At 43.7% G+C, this 17241-nt stretch overlaps 1 protein-coding gene across 2 annotated transcripts; it reads right to left on the bottom strand.

Annotated features, from left to right (window-relative positions):
- Positions 1-1974: 1974 nt before the first annotated feature.
- Positions 1975-15940, bottom strand: LOC138768577 (carcinoembryonic antigen-related cell adhesion molecule 1-like). 2 transcript variants are annotated; one of them, XM_069946501.1, is made up of 6 exons: positions 15853-15940; positions 12945-13238; positions 10477-10719; positions 9310-9600; positions 7109-7225; positions 1975-2290 (listed from the first exon to the last, which is right to left on the bottom strand). In XM_069946501.1, the coding sequence occupies exons 1-5, from the start codon at positions 15902-15904 to the stop codon at positions 7110-7112; spliced, it is 996 nt and encodes a 331-aa protein (XP_069802602.1). In that variant the 5' UTR covers positions 15905-15940; the 3' UTR covers positions 1975-2290; position 7109. The 2 variants fall into 2 exon arrangements, with proteins under 2 accessions (XP_069802602.1, XP_069802603.1); XM_069946502.1 differs by lacking the exon at positions 1975-2290 and adding an exon at positions 5174-5670.
- Between the last annotated feature and the right edge of the window lie 1301 nt (positions 15941-17241).

The following is a 17241-nucleotide window of genomic DNA, read 5'->3' as shown; positions in this document are numbered from 1 at the left end:
ACAAATAGACAGTGTGTGAACATTGCCTCTATGTTTCACTCATAGGGATGAATAGAGAACTTACATGTGACAATATGCACAAAATGCAACACATGAATTGCGGCCGCAGAAAACTGACGTGTCAGTTCTTTGCGGCGCAACATGGGATCCCGGCCAGAGCGTATACGATGTGTATACGCTCCGGCCGGGATCCCATAGGAAATAACGCAGTGTCTCAAAGCGCACAAAGAACGGCCGTTGTTGCCGATGGCAATAACGGCCGTACTTTTACGCTGTGAACATAGCCTAAAGGAGGAAGTACCTAGATTAAAGGAGGTGCGAAGACCAAAGAGTCAAAACACAGGCACAAGGAATTTTCTCTCTCTCTTCTCAAGTATTCTTCTACCTCCAACATCCCGGCAGAGCACAGTATTACTTGGGTTGGGACTCTCACAACATCCTCCTCTCTACTCTTCTGATTCTTCTGTATATCTCTCAGTACGCAACCCAGTCAGCACAACTGTACTACTCCCTATCCGCTCAATACAGATCTGGATCCTAACTTATCAAGTGTCCTATTAAGTGTAAGGTCTTCTATTAATGCAAAGCTGCATGATCTGCTGCACACAAGTGTTTTCCGAGTAACGGTGCGTTCACACCTACAGGATCCGCAGCAGATCTGCAGCAGATCCGCAGCAGATTTGATGGTGTAGATTCGATGCTGTGTTCAGTTATTTAAATGAAATCTGCTGCGGATCCGCTGCGGATCCGCAGCAGAAAATCAGCTGCGGATCCAGTAAGTGTGAACGTACCCAAAAGCAGATTTTATTTATGATAAAGAGACTCTGTGGTTCCTCACCCAGCACCAACACATCACACAAAAATTACTTGGGTCACCTCTAGAGATGAGCGAACCGGGTTCGGGTTTGAGTCCATCTGAACCCGAACGATCGGCATTTGATTAGTGGTGGCTGCTGAACTTAGATAAAGCTCTAAGGTTGTCTGGAAAACATGGATACAGCCAATGACCATATCCATGTTTTCCACATAGTGCTAGGGCTTTATCCAACTTCAGCAGCCACCGCTAATCAAATGCCGAAAGTTCGGGTTCGGATGGACTCGAGCATGCTCCAGGTTCGCTCATCTCTAGTCATCTCCCCTTTCTGTGGGTGGCAGTGCCAATAGTCTGGGTGGGTCACTATTCCACTCCAGACCACTGTGACAACAACCCAAAGGACCCCGCAACAGCCCGGCAGGTCACTGTCCACAGGGGAACAAGGTACAACCGGCTCTCTAAACTAAAAGCAGGTATGCCATCATACCTGTGTGCCCAACCGGCACTGCCATCACGACATAACATTATTGGGCCCCGCTGTATCTCAGCCAACCACCATAGAACTGGACTCACATCTTACCATCTGGCAAGTCATCGACTGTGTTGCCTCCACACTGGGGGTGTACCACACCACACCTATACCATAAGCACTAATGCACCAGAGATGGACGGTCCCTCTCTTTAGTCTAGAGGTCACAGTATCCGCTCTTTTAAAAAAGAATTAAACCTTTTTAATTTGTCTCCACGAACAGTTCTCCATTTTGCCTCATATTGCTCTATGGCTTCTTTTTACATCATACAGCTGAATTTCTTCATTGCACAAGTGTTCCTGAGCCCATGACGGGATTTCCAGGGCAGATCCTTTTAATGTAATGCCACCTGAGGGGAGCACAATCATCAAATAATGACCACCTTTTTATACCCTGTCATGTGACTTGTCCATAAATCAGGACGCGGGGGAAAATACCTTCCGGTGGGATTCCCAGGGCCGGTCAGATGGCGGATCACAGGCATGGGAAGAGGTAAGTTAGTACCGTTTGTTTCTTTCCCAGTGCCGTGCCATTAAACAAAAAAAAAACCTTAGGCCAGACCTCCTCTCTAAATTAAAAAAAGAATTATATAATATAATAGCTAAAAAGCAGTAAAAATGCAACTAGACATAAAGTATATATTTATTTAGTCCAAAATGTATACTGTCATGCATAGCATATACCCAATCTCCGATTTGCGTCTTCCCTGTAAATTGCTGAGATATGATAAATAAAGGATATCGATATCATCGGTGCCTTTCATAAGTATATACCAGAAGCCTAGTATATAGCTCCTAATATTATCTCATGAAGACCAGTGCCACCAGTTCTATCCCAGCTGGTACTGTGTCTAGTGCTTGGATTGTCCTTATAGTTGGGGATTGTATCTTCTATACTTGTATGTTCCAAAGTTACTTATACTGGATTGCATCTCCTAAGGTGAGTCCTGAAAATCAAGAGGATTTTAGGTTAGTGTCTAAGCAGGTGAACAGGACAGTTTTGCAGATTATTTACAGCAGAGTATATAGGGGGAGATTTATCAAACATGGTGTAAAGTGAAACTGGCTCAGTTGCCCCTAGCAACCAATCAGATTCCACCTTTCATTCCTCACAGACTCTTTGGAAAATGAAAGGTGGAATCTGATTGGTTGCTAGGGGCAACTGAGCCAGTTTCCCTTCACACCATTTTTGATAAATCTTCCCCCATTATCTTTACTCCCCTGATCAACACCTCAGCACCTTAGTGGCTTGAGAACAACTCTTTGGTTTTCATATAGGTGCTCCTCAATTAAATGAATAGGAGTTACAGATATGCCAGAATAAGACCTCCACCTACCAACAAGAATTCAGGCTCTCACAGACCTGTTTTTCTATTTTAAGAAGCTCCTCCTACTCTGCACTCATGACCTTTATTAATTGCACCTATTTGAACTCAATTTTATCTGTATAAAAACACCTGTCCACGCACTTAATAACACTCCAACCTCACCAAAATGACCAAAGCCGAAAAGCTGTCTAAGGACACTAGGGATAAAAATTGTAGACCTGGACAAGGCTGGGATGGGCTACAGGACAATAGGCAAGCACTTTGGTCAAAAAGCAACAACTGTGGCGCCGATATTAGAAAAAAGAAGAAACACGAGATGACTGTCCATCTTTCTCTGTCTCACCTTCTTCTGTTTTTCTATTTAATTACGCAAAATGAATATTTAAAGTGAATGTACCAGCAGGTACATCACTTTAAGGGTCCTATTTCACGGAGCGATAATTGGCCGAATCACTCCGTGGAATAGAGACAACGATCAGCCGATGATCGTGTCATTGGCTGATTGTCTATTTAGGTTCAAACCTAAAATCATCGGGCACCGACTGTGCATTGCTGCGTGGAATAGCGATGCGCGGCAGGCGACCGACGATTTCACAAGCGCCATGCTTTACCTGAGCATATTGCAGGTCTTCTCCTGTGCTCCTTCTTACTCCCGGTCCCGCACACAGCAGCAGTTTCGGTGCGGCCTGTCTTAGCTGACAGACCGCTAAGCCAATCACTGGCCAGAGCGGCCACGGTCAGTGATTGGCTGAGCGGTCTGTCAGCTAAGGCAGGCCGCACCGAAGCTGCTGCTGCGTGCGGGACTGGGAGGAAGAAGGAGCGCAGGAGAAGACCTGCAACATGGTTAGGTAAAGTATGGTGTCTAAACAAGGGCTGCAAAGACATCGGTAACAATGTCCCTGCAGCCCTCGCTAAACAATTATTGGTCCGTGTAATAGGCCCAGTAAATGAGCGCCGATCTAGCAGATCGGCGCTCGTTTACATTATTGATCGGGCCCCCATCGGCCCATGGAATAGGACCCTAAGATTTCTGACTAAATAGACTGGCTCAGGGATGCCGGTGGTGTGGTCCCTTTTTTGAACCGCCCGGTTCTTGCGCACTGTGCCGGTCTATTCCCAGTCACCAACCTGGCCTGAGCACTGGAGACGGAGACCATACCCCTCCCCTTTCTGATTGGTTCTAATGAAGCCACTTCACAGAGGGGAGGGCAGAATTTCAAATTGGGGGTGGACGGACGTCTTGAAGCTAGGCCGGGGACCGGGAATGGACCGGCGCAGTGCGCAGGAACTTCAGGAAAGGGACCACGGCACCGGCATCCCTGCGCCAGCCTATATTTGTAAAAATCTTTAAGGGATGTACCTATTGGTACATTCACTTTAATAATCATACAATGTGATTTTCTGGATTTTATTTTAGATTCTGTCTCTCACAGGTGAAGTGTACCTACTAGAGATGAGCGAGTCCATCCGAACTCGAACGATCGGCATTTGATTAGCGGGGGCTGCTGAACTTGGATAAAGCTCTAAGGTTGTCTTGAAAACATGGATACAGCCAATGACTATATCCATGTTTTCCACATAGCCTTAGGGCTTTATCCAACTTCAGCAGCCACCGCTAATCAAATGCCGAAAGTTCGGGTTCAGATAGACTCGAGAATACTTGAGGTTCGCTCATCTCTAGTACCTACAAAACAAATTACAGAATTCTCCTTTGTAGGTGGGAAAACTTTCAAAATCAGCAGTATATAAAATACTTATTTCTCCCACTGTATGATTTCTTATATTGGATAACCCCCTTTAAGTTCCCATCTGTGCCCAACTTCAGGGTGTCAGGGTCATACCTGTCCAGAAGCTTGCTCACTGTTATTAGTAACAACCAGCAGAATTGTGAATGCAGCTCTGCAGGTAACTCAGGGCCAGTGCGAGATTTAATTATTGTCATGTATTTACAAAGTGAGTCAAACAGTGTTCAAAGTTAAACACATATGTTAACACCATAAAGCCTCCAATGGTTTAAAGAGCTTTTATGATGTTCCCCAGAATCCTGTGCAAATGTATTAAGGACATTTATAGACGTGAGTAAGGACCTAATGCGTAGAGAGAAGCGCGGTGCCAGTCCTGTCTAGACCCCCTACGCCTCGTCTTCTTTCAGCTCTTGCCAGTTTAGTATTACTAGGATCTGTGTACATTGGGACAGACTCCCCGTCATACCTGGCCCTACCCTCTGGGTGTTAGCGACTGTCTGGTTTCCCCTTTAAGTACAAAATCAAGGCTTGTTAGAGAACTTTCACTACAGGATTACCCGCCTGCAATGTTTGTTCTTCATATAGAAGTCTTAATCCAGATTATGGGAAAGATTTGTCAAAACAACAGGGTTTTCCATTTGCAACGTAAAATGTCAGAGGAGATCATGTGTTCCATTCCAGAATGTTCTATTATCCTCTCTACACGGCTATCATCAGTCTTTACAGGGTGTATCTACTGATCAGCCAGAACAATAAAACCACAAATAGCAATGACATCTTGTATTCTTTATTTTCACCAATACAAAAAAAAGTGGTTGCAAAAACATCACCGGACTGGATCCATACATTGCATTGGTCGTATAGTATGTACATAGTATGTAGTTCCATGTAATGCGACCACTATAGTTCCAGACCTGTGAAGGTGTCCTGTAGTATCTGTACCCAGACATTACATTACTTTTGTGTTCTGATGCCATTCAGACCCTGCTGGCTCCCACGTGACCCCCCCCCCCCCTTTTCTGACCCAAGTCTCTCGTTCCTTTGGAGAGCTGGAAGCGGCTTTCTCCTATGCATATCTATGAAAGCGCTCTCATAGAGATGCATAGAAGACAGTGACCTCTGGCCAGCCAGAAGAGAGTTCATGGAACATGAAAATAACAGTCACATATCAGAGAGGAAACCGGGGAGTGATCAGATCCATGGAGGAGAAGCCTGGGGTCACACTGCGTTTTTGTAGTCAATTTTTTTATCCACCTTACATTAAAAAAAAACAAAGGATGAAAAAAAATTTGTGATATATATGATATATGATATTTGATATTTATATGCTATATGATGTATATATATATATATATATATATATATATATATATATATGATATATTTGACATTTATATGATATATAATATGTTATGATATATTTGTGTGCATCCTTTTTGATCTGTTTTTCCATTGTCTTCTGTTATTTAAAAAAAACCCCACAACAGATCAAAAACGGATCAAAACGCATCCATTAGTACACAAAATCGTGGTTGACCACATTCTGTATTTCCAGAACACAGAGGAAAAAGTGCTTGGTATAATAGCCAAATCTCTATTAGGCTATGTTCACACAATGTAAAATAATGTCCGTTTTTGCTGCGATTTAACTGACTGCAATGGCAATGCATTGAAGTCAATGGAAATATGGATGTCTAATGCACACTGAGGGGCGACTGAGCCAGTTTCACTTTACACCATGTTTGATAAATCTCCCCCAATGTATTCAATAATGGATGTTATTGCCGCGGACGTCAAAATAATGTTCATGTTCATTGTTTTCAGACATTTTTTGCCAACGTTTTTTATTAGTAGTTTCTTTTTTCACCGTTCTTTCTCCATTTTTACTATTAAATCCAATGGAATTTTCAATTAAGACACACCCAAAGGCCAATTAGTAACCCAAACTAGAGTAATGTACCAACAGCCGTCATTGCACCAAGAAAAAGGCCAGACAGCTAAATGATTTTAGACCCAAAATAACGGACATCATTTTAAACGGAGCTAAAAAGACGTTGTGTGAACATAGCCTAATACGGGTTTAACAGTTCTGTATTTTAAAAATGCCTATTGTGTTCACTGTATTAAATATATGGGAGTTGGGGGGGGGGGGGGCACTGAAATCACAATTGTACTATAGCTAATCCCTAGGAAGGATACTTTCCAATGACATCTCAGAAAAAGGACTTTACCTTTAAGAACTAAACCAATTTGCCGCCACATTTCTTAGTCACCTGTCTACTGGTTAAGCTGCTGTATTATTTGTTCTTTATATACCAGCCTTAATCCAGGGATGGTTCAGAAGAGTAAATGGCCTTCGATTGGCAACTTGAAATGTCAAGGGACGTCATCTATTGCATTCCAACTAGTTTTATGTTATCCTCCCATTACAACTTCTGGCCAAGTTTTTGTGTCGTTGTATTAACCGGGGATACATAGTGCTCAAGGAGCTTTCCGGGCTGTCTCTATGGATTGTAGTCATAGGTGCCGCATTACTCACTCATGAATAGAATGCCAAGGCTTCAGTAAGGACTGACACCTGGACAGGCAGAGCAGTAGGACGGAGAGTAGGGACAATGTAACATGGCATGCATGGTGATGGATGAGGATGACCACCCCTATGGACACTGCAATGGCGGCTCCAATCACTTACTTTACTTCTTTACAATAAAAAATACAATGACTCCAATGAGGATGACTCCGGCCAATACTCCGATCACAATTCCAGCTATCTCGCCACCGCTGAGTCTATTTTGAGCAGAATCTGTAACTAATTCAGAAAAATCAATTATATTAGAAAAAACTATTAGAGCTGAGCTTGGTAAGCAATGAAGAGACTACAGTAACAGGCTATATCACAGGCAACCCCAAGAGCCAGACCCTACTAATCTGGTGTAGATGGCCTATACCCAGGGGCGGTCTTGGCATTTCTGGGGCCCCAAGCGAAGTTATGTCTGGGGCCCCCCCCCTCGACACGCATTCCAAAACAATAGACCGCTGTGTGTTGCCTCCAGTAGTATATACCCCTTGTGCACTACCGCCAGTAATATATACTCCTTGTGTGCTGCCCCCAATAGTATATACCCTTTGTGTCCTGCCCCCAGTAGTATATACCCTTGTTTGCTTCCCCCAGTAGTATATAGACCCCTGTGTGTTCCCCCAGTTATATATAGCCCCCCGTGTGCTCCCCCAGAAGTATATAGACCTCCTGTGTGCTGCCCCAGTTGTATATAGACCCCCTGTGTGCTGCCCCCAGTTGTATATACCCCCTGTGTGCTCCCCCACAAGTATATAGGCCCCCTGTGTGCTCCCTCAGGGGTATTTAGCCCCCCTGTGTGCTCCCCCACTTGGATATAGACCTCCTGTGTGCTCCCCCACTTGGATATAGACCCCTGTGTGCTCCTCCAGTAGTATATAAACCCCCTGTGTGGTTCCCCCAGTAGTATATAGACCCCCTGTGTGCCCCACCAGTATTATATAGACTCCTTGTGTGCTGCCCCAATAGTATACAGACCTCTGTGTGCTCCCCCAGTTATATATAGACCACCTGTGTGCCTCAAAAGTAGTATATAGACCCCATGTATGTTCCCCCAGTAGTATATAGACCCCCTGTGTGCCCCACCAGTAGTATATAGACCCCTGTGTGCTCCCCCAGTAGTATATAGCCCCCCTGTGTGCTCCCCCACTTGGATATAGACCTCCTGTGTGCTCTCCGAGTTGTATATAGACCCCATTCTGCTGCCCCAAGTAGTATATAGACCCCCTGTGTGCTGCCCCCAGTAGTATATAGACCCCTGTGAAGCCCCAGTAGTCTATAGCCCCCCTGTGTGCTCTCCCCATTTATATAGACCACCAATGTGCGCTCCCCCAGTTTAACAGACCCCTGTGTGCTCCCCCTCCCATATAGTATATAACACAATAAAACAAACACTTATACTCACCTGGGTCCGGGCGTCTCCTCTTCTCTTCACTCTTGTGGCTGCAGGAAGGGTTTTCCCTGCGATCACAAGAGGCCGCACTCCCCTTTTCCTGGCGCCGATGCTCCAGGGATGTCACTGGAGCGCCGGCACCACAAGGACAAAGCTGCCACTTGTGACTGCAGGGAAAACCCTTCCTGCGGCCACAAGAGTGACTGACAGGAAGGGAGCCAATGTCTCCCGCCCTGTCAGTGCTGCTGCATGTAACTATGAGCGCTCATTACGAGTGCTCATAGTTACAGTTCAGATGGCAGCAGCGAGCGGGGCAGCGGCCCTGTCCAGCGGTCTTGAGCACAAGAGCAGGGCGTGGGGGCCCCCCTGAATGTTGGGGGCCACAAGCGACCGCTTGGGGTGCTTGGTGCCAAAGACCGCCACTGCCTATACCATGGGTCTCCAAACTGCGGCCCTCCAGCTGTTGCAAAACTACAATTCCCATCATGCCTGGACAGCCAAATCCAAAGTTTTAGCTGTCCAGGCATGATGGGAGTTGTGGTTTCGCAACAGCTGGAGGGCTGCAGTTTGGAGACCCATGGCCTATACTAAGGATCTGGCCATTAATGTTTTTTCAACATTTCAGTTGAACTATGAGCTACTGTTCTATATAAAGTGCAATGGGAGCTGTAGACATCTGTGTGTAGTGAGCTCCCCCTAGCTGTGGCTACAGGCAACACACAATTGAAAAGTTTATGGGGGAGATTTATCAAAAATGGTGTAAAGTGAAACTGGCTCAGTTGCCCCTAGCAACCAATCAGATTCCACCTTTCATTTTCCAAAGAGTCTGTGAGGAATGAAAGGTGGAATCTGATTGGTTGCTAGGAGCAACTGAGCCAGTTTCACTTTACACCATGTTTGATAAATCTCCCCCTATATCTCTTACCTTTTGAGACATCAAGATTGAGCAAGAAGCTTGTGCTTCCAATAAGACTTCTAGCGTTGCACTCATACGTTCCAGTCTCGGCCACCGTTACGTCAGAGATGAAAAGTCTGGACACAGACCCGTTGGATTCTACCTTGTATTTTCCCTCTGTTATGATTTGGTCTTTATTGGGATGGAACCATGTGAACGTAGCGTATGGTCCATACTGCAGATCCACTGTCAGGACTGCGTTTTCTCCTTGCTTCACTGAGGTTACAGAGGAGTTGTCGTAACTCGGGGACTGGGGACGTTCTGAGAAAATGAAAATATTGTAGTTAGCACGACCCATAACATTACCACAACAGTGCTACCTCCCAGCCAAGCAATTAGATTATACAAATCTATCTGCTTGGACTTGCCACTAGAGGGCGCTCTCTGTCTTTTTTTTTTTTTTTTTTTTGCAACTATAACCAACTCTTTTAAAGGGGTTATCCAGCGAAAATCTTTTTCTTTCAAATTAACTGGTTTCAGAAAGTTATACAGAATTATAATGTTTGTTGCTACTATGTACTGTAGGTGTACGTCACTTTTTAGCACACTTACTGGGAGACAAAAAATCTTTTTCTTTCCAATGAACTTGTGTCAGAAAGTTATATAGATTTCTAATTTACTTCTATTCAAAAATCTCAAGTCTTTCCATACTTATCAGCTGTTGTATGTCCTGCAGGAAGTGGTGTACTCTTTCCAGTCTGACACACTGCTCTCTGCTGCCACCTCTGTCCGTGCCAGGAACTGTCCAGAGTAGTAGCAAATCCCTTAGAAACAACAGTTTAGAAACAACAGCAGCAGAGAGCACTGTGTCAGACTGGAAAGAATACACCACTTCCTGTAGGACATACAGCAGCTTAAACGTATGGGAAGACTTGAGATTTTTAAATAGAAGTAAATTACAAATCTATATAACTTTCTGACACAAGTTCATTGAAAAGAAAAAGATTTTTTGTCTCCCAGTAAGTGTGCTAAAAAGTGACGTACACCTACAGTACATAGTAGCAACAAAAACTGCAGCTTGCCCTGCAGAAAAATTAATTCTCCATTAATAGAGAAACAGAAAAACAAAGTCTAGCTGTAGATATGGACAAACTGACTGGGGATTAGTTATAAACCTGTTTTACAGTAGACACTCACCGAAGGTTATACTGCAGCTAGAGTTCCCCCCTTCGTGATAACCCCGGCAGATGAGAGTTGGTTGGGTGACCTCCCCATCTGGGTACACGTCCCTCGTCAGATTGTTTAGTGCTGATTGTTCGGTACCATTGAACGTCATAGTCACAATAGCCGCAGGTTGGCCCCCCATCCAGGAGCAAGATAACTGTGTATATACATTATAGAAGTGTGCACTGCAACTGATGTTTTCAGTATCTGGAGACCCTAAAAGATAAAAAGATCTTGAATGTCGCTCTATAATCCTGTACTACATCCTGGATATATATTTTGTGGCATAGAATTCCATTTTGTCACACATTGAGGCTAATTTAGTAATGTGTCTCCATTATCAAATTGACGTTATTTACCAGTTTTACCAGTTTCCCAGATTCTTGGTTCACCATATTTACTAATGGTGTGCACCACAAAAATTTCTTAAAACTGACACACAGGTCATTTGGTGCTTTAAAACGAAAAAGTGAGCGTGTTTCTTTAAAACCTGCCATAACAGGCATATTTATTAAACAAACCATATTTTTTGACGGGTTTTCCATTCTAAAAACCAGACACTCCTAGTGGCAGGATGGCCAGGTTTTAGTTTTGTAACATGAGGGATTAGGGAGTCTTACCTTGGATTCTCTAGAGGAAGGATGCAGACTAGAATGGTCCCTACATTGGTCAAGCTGGGCCCTGGCCTATGCCAGGTCCCCTGTTATGGGACTCCCACAGTCAGTCCAGTGTAGTGTAGTCTGAGGTGTGCTGAACGCACACTTAGAGAGGACAAGTCAGGGATCATCTCAGCCCATGTCGTGAAACAGTCTAACAGTGCAGGACAGTATTCTGAGAAAGAGGAACTGATCCGGACAGAGCAAAGTTGCTAGAAGCCTACACGCTCTATCTCGCAGCACGGGTGTTATCAGAAAATTCTGACCACTCTGCTCCTCCCAGGTAACAAGGTCTGGGGCTTGTGTCACCCTCTAGGACCGGTCATCCAACATTGGTGGGCAATAGGTGGTGCAAAGACCAAGGAGTCACAACACAGGCACAAGTATTCTCTCTACTCTCAAATATTCTACTTACTCTACTTCTCAAATTCCGGCAGAGCACAGTACTACTTTGGGTTGGGACTCTGTCGACATCCTCCGCTCTACTCCTAGGAACTACTTCTACCTCTCAGCACGCAACTCAGTCAGCACGACTGTACTCTTTCTCAGCTCTCAGCCCAGATCCTGTCTCCACAGTCTAAAGTAACTTATCAAGCTGAACGTATTGTGTATCACTGTATCAAGTGAAGAAGAGTAAAGAAGAGTTTATTTATTTTAACGGGACTCTGTGATTCTTATACCAATAGTCCGGTTGGGTCACTACTCCACCGTGATAAGCACCCAAGGGACCCCCAAACAGCCCCGCAGGTTACTGAGCACAAGGGTATAGCCAGCCTAATTAAAATAAAAGCAAGTATGCCATCATACCTGTGTGCCCAACCGGCACTGGTGTCACAACAGCATAGCACCTGGCTGGGCTATATCTCGACCACCCACTACACTAATCGAGTCACACAGCACTATCTGGCAAGTGACCGGTCGCGCTTCCTTTTAGGCATACTCCTTTTAGTAAAGCCAGCCGGCCCTCATACGTCAGGCGCAGGAGGAGGTCACACCTCCTCCCCACCTTGCCGAACCCCTCTGCCCGCCCATCAGGCAAGCGGGGTATACGGCTGGTGTACACCAGGGGTGCATCTTAGTAAATGTCTCCCTCTGTATGACAAAATGAGCTCTGTGTGACATAAAGAATCTTGTGAATTCTGTGCAACAATAAATTATGTGTGACAGAACTGATTATGTGTCGCAAAAGGAATTAATCTTTTGAATTCTGCAATACATTGCATTTTGTGTGATACAATTGTATTGTGGAATTGTGGAGTAAAAAAAAAAGAAATAGATTTTGTCATCACACGTGTCAACTTTGTGTCCATAAAAAAATTCTGGAACAACATAATAAATTGTGTGATCACCAAATTCATTGTGTCACACAGAGGACATTTTGTGGCCCATAAATGAAATGCTTCTGACCCAGCACAAGCCAAAATGTGTCAGGTCACATGAGCCCTCACAGCATTAGGCTGGGTCACAGATTGGTCGGTGTCAGTGAAGATCATCCTGCCCGGTACTGCAGTACCGGCAGGATGATCATCATTTGTGCAGAATTGGGATGTGGGCCCATCCATGTTTGCCCGGATCCCAATTCACTATAGCCGACAATGGAGAGTGCGGCCAGAGCCGCACTCTCCATTGTGTGACTTGTCAGGCTTGTGTGACTGCTATTCACTGCACTGACATGTTAGTTTTTCGTACAGCCGCTAGGGATCCTGGCCGGAGCATATACTATGTGTGCAACGTAACTTTTGTATTAATCGGGCCGTTGTTGCATGGCCTTATGGTGTAACTTACAGGCCAAGTTGAGGTTAAGCTCATTGCTGGTCTCATTGGCGGTTCCACTGAAGGCTACACAGGTGAATGCTCCATCATCCTTCCTGGAGACAGGGCTGATGGTGAGAGTAGAGCTTGGGGGAGAAGTCTCATTGGTGATGGCGTAGCGATCATCCGGAGGCAGCGCTTCTCCATTCAGTTTCCAAAAAATGTTTTCAGCTTGTTCCTTAGGGACGCACTGAAGGGAGACAGAATCTACTCCTTCCCAGAGCAAGTGCGAGGAGTTACTGGTCAGGGTCACCGCAGTGACTGAGGCTGGATACAGGGACAAAAATAAGGATCACAGTTATTAGCTTAGAGGAATAAAGCGCTTCTCTCAGCTTCTCCTGATGACTTTTACCCAATTATGCAAAAAGACTCCGTAGAGCCTCATTTTCCCTAAGGCCACCTCTTTAGTGTCATCTTCACAATAGTCTCAACCCCTTCGTTCATGTTTTCTTCCTCCTTACCTTCTATCTATATAGACATAGCGGGGGGAGATTTATCAAACATGGTGTAAAGTGAAACTGGCTCAGTTGCCCCTAGCAACCAATCAGATTCCACCTTTCATTTCCCAAAGAGTCTGTGAGGAATGAGAAGTGGAATCTGATTGGTTGCTAGGGGCAACTGAGCCAGTTTCACTTTACATCATGTTTGATAAATCTTCCCCAACGTTTCTATTTTTCCATTGATAAAGTCATATGGGGCTTATATTTTGTAGGACTAGTTGTACCTTTAAGAATACGATAATGTATTATGAAACCTTTATGCACTGGGTCTTTAAACAGGGTTGTCCAGGCTTAGAAAAACATGGCCGCCTTGTTCTAGAAACAGCACCACTCTTGTCCTCATTGAAGTGAATAACCTGAGGAAAGGGGTGGTGCTGTTTTTGAAAGAAAGTAACTGCGCTTATTCCATTCCTGGATAACCCCTTTATTGATTACAACAATGACAATTTGTTATGCTATTTGTAGAGATGAGTAAACGGAACTTCGTGAGCCGGGGTTCGTTTAGAACTTTGCAAAAAATTGGTTTTGTAATGAACCAGACTTGCAAAATTCATAATCATCCCTAGATGACCTAGGATGTACGGGTACGCCCTGGCCGCCTGTCACCAGACGACCCTGGGCGTCCTGAGTTGTGCTATTATAAATATGTTATTTTTTTACGTAAATTTTTTATTAGCCGGCGGGATTTATCTGGGGGCTGTATATATATATATATATATATATATATATATATATATGTATATATACATATATATCATATTAAACCCCCCAAGAGGATGTTATATGCAATTATTTGACATATGCATGTCCATTACATTGATTGATCTATGCAAACAGCGCGCTATTGGTCCATGCTGCTATAAGTTGGCTTAAGCATTTGCTCTTTCGTGACGGCCTATGTGACCGACTGAACCGCCATGTATAAATCGCTACTATAAGATCGCTATTGCACAGCACTCCTTGTGGTTGGGGTAGGGGCATGGCATTACCTATTTAGTCAATCAGTGGCTGCAGGTATTGATTGGCTGAGTATACAGAGCATTCTCCGCCCCCTCAAAAATTCTGGGCAATAGGATCGGGTCAGCAGATGGAGCGGGGATGGTAAGTATGTTTTTTTTATTTTTTTTATTTACAAGGCCGAGCACATACACACAAAAACAACAATTTAGAATACCCCTTTAATGGATCATAGAAAAAGGTAATAAAAACTTTTTGTCAGAATGACAAGAAATTAATAAGGTCCCGATAAGTGACCTTTGCACCCAGCGTCCTGAGTATATATAGAAGTAATTTCCTTTATCTTATGTAAATAGAGTGTAAAGTGAAATGGATGAGCAGATGGCCTCCTGCGCTTTCCTACTGTGACAGGACAGAATGTAGTTCTGGAAGCACAAGTGGTTTATGAGTAATAAAACGGGGTAAAATTGTTATCTTCTGCTATTTTATCTTCTGCTATTACTCTATATGTCATAGTCTCCTTATAGACCAAGTAGCTAACAAAATATTTACCCAAGATAGTTCAATGGGGTTGTCTTAATTTAAACTGAATATCTAACTAACACGATAGGACCCCACCTAATGGTACATATAGTCCAAGGTGGCCATAATGGGTGCAGCTAGGTGAAACCTGAATTCAGGTTTGGCCATGAATGTGACTGTCTATTGAAGAAGCCTATGGGAGGAAAGGAATGGTCGGGCATGTGGATTTGCCACAAGTGTGTAAAGTTTTTAAAACATATAGAAGTTCGGAATCAGAAGAGATGACTTCCATGGAGAAGACATAGGTAAAAATAATAGAGTAAACCTTACAAAAGACTAGAAGATCAAGTATCACCAATGTATCCTTGATGTGAAATCTATTGGAATAGGTGTTGGCTGAATGGCTATGCTTATACCATGTATGATCAACTTGACTTGACCATGTATGATCCACTTGAGGGTCAACAAAATAAAAAATTTTTTTCTTTGGATGACTATCATGGTCTATAACCATTCAACAGAATGCTCAGATCAGATACTTTACATCATGGTTCTTCAAACTGCGGCCCTCCAGCTGTTGCAAAACTACATTTCCCATCATGCCTGGACAGGCAAATCCAAAGCTTTAGCTGTCCAGGCATGATGGGAGTTGTGGTTTCGCAACAGCTGGAGGGCCGCAGTTTGGAGACCCATGCTTTACATAATACACTCAAATTTGAAAGACTATTCGTAGGGCAGAGGGTAAAATGAGATTATAACTACTGGCAAATTCCCACTTGGGCCCAATATAGTGACCACCAATATCTATAATAGATTAGTCAGCCTCAAAGATAGAAGCCAGTGCCAGAATCTTTTGGAAACTTTTGGTCTCTCTAAGGAAGGTAAAATAATTTTTTACTTACCCAAAGTGGCAGAAACTAAGATAAAGAACCGGCAGACTTGATTGGGTTTCATCTTTGGATGCGTGAGGATGCCCCAGTGTGAACAGCTCCGCAGCATCCCTGGTTTTTATACGCCTGCTCCATTTGAAGTGTTTAATAATTAACTCGACTGCCCAACTGGATTAACTTTTTCTATTATGGCTGTGATAAGCTCCTGGCTAATGTAACTAAGTAATGTAATATCTATAAACAGCCGCTCATCCATAAGGTTACCCATTATGTCGAAGGATACACGTGCCATTTTGCTATCTTTAAAATAATATTTAATGAAAGTGGCTTCTTATCCATTCTAAAGTGTACCCACCATGACAAAATTTTTATTAGTTTAGGTCTGTGTGTTCAGTAGAATGAGCAGGGAGAGCATCACACCACCACAGGACTCTCTTCCCCAGTGCTGTGTCTATGTGAGGGATAGACTAAGGGTACTATTACATGAAGCGATTTTTCGACAATCAACGATTAACGATAAATGATCTCAACCAACCGATATGGCGAACAACCTGAAATCGTTCAGTCAATTACACGGAGCGATGATTGTTAATTATGATCGTTCTTGCGGTCTCTTGTCGTCGCTATTGCGTTTGTCGCTACTGCAAACAACCGAATGACGTTTTATTCCATGCGAACAATTTGCGAACGATCAACGATAAAAATAGGTCCAAACAACTAATGATTTGTCGTTGGTTGTTTTATTGTCTGCTATTACACTAAACGATCATCGTTCAAATCCGAACGATCTAACAATTTTTTGAACGATAATCGGCTTGTGTAATAAGGCCCTTGCCTTACGAGTCCATCTCAGTCATGTGACTCATTCTTGTAATTAGTCAGGATACCCTAACAATCAAAACTTATTGTTTATTTATTCATTTATTTTTATTCTTGATAATTCCCATTAATTTTCAATTTTTTTAAAGCGTTTTTGAAATATGAGAATGTATTGATATCATTTCACAAAATATTTTTTCCCCATTGACTATGAGGCTGATTTAACCTCTTCCTATCAGTAATCTCTATATGTACATTCCTACTGCACATACGCCGTGCAGTAGGAATGTATATACGTTCCTGACTTCATGGGGTTTCTGATGTGTGCGGGACCGCTGCAGTGAGAGTGGTCCTGCACACATCAGTCTGTCCGGGGCCGGAGGTAATGAGAGGCAGCTGCATCTCATTAACCAGTTAAATGTCGCGATCTATAGCGATCGCGGCATTTAAGGTACTCAGTGACAGATCAAGCTTCTGTCACTGAGTGATCGGGACACCTGCAGCCATGCTGCAGGGATCCCGATCGCTTGTACCTACGCGCGGGGGTAAGTCACTTTGGATCAGCGATCCATGTATAGAGTC

This window comes from Dendropsophus ebraccatus, chromosome 12 (assembly GCF_027789765.1).
Source record: "Dendropsophus ebraccatus isolate aDenEbr1 chromosome 12, aDenEbr1.pat, whole genome shotgun sequence".
In the NCBI taxonomy this organism is placed as follows: domain Eukaryota; kingdom Metazoa; phylum Chordata; class Amphibia; order Anura; family Hylidae; genus Dendropsophus; species Dendropsophus ebraccatus.
The sequence above is the reverse complement of the archived record's forward strand: the minus strand, read 5'-3'. Positions and strand labels throughout refer to the sequence as shown.

What these genes read in the sequence shown, in the direction of transcription:
- LOC138768577 (XM_069946501.1), bottom strand. Translation starts at nt 15,904, where the DNA reads ATGAAACCCAATCAAGTCTGCCGGTTCTTTATCTTAGTTTCTGCCACT. An exon ending in GCTTAACCTCAACTTGGCCT is followed by an intron (nt 10,720 to 12,944) that starts GTAAGTTACACC and finishes TTTATCTTTTAG; the next exon opens with GGTCTCCAGATACTGAAAAC. An exon ending in TAGCTGCAGTATAACCTTCG is followed by an intron (nt 9,601 to 10,476) that starts GTGAGTGTCTAC and finishes TCATTTTCTCAG; the next exon opens with AACGTCCCCAGTCCCCGAGT.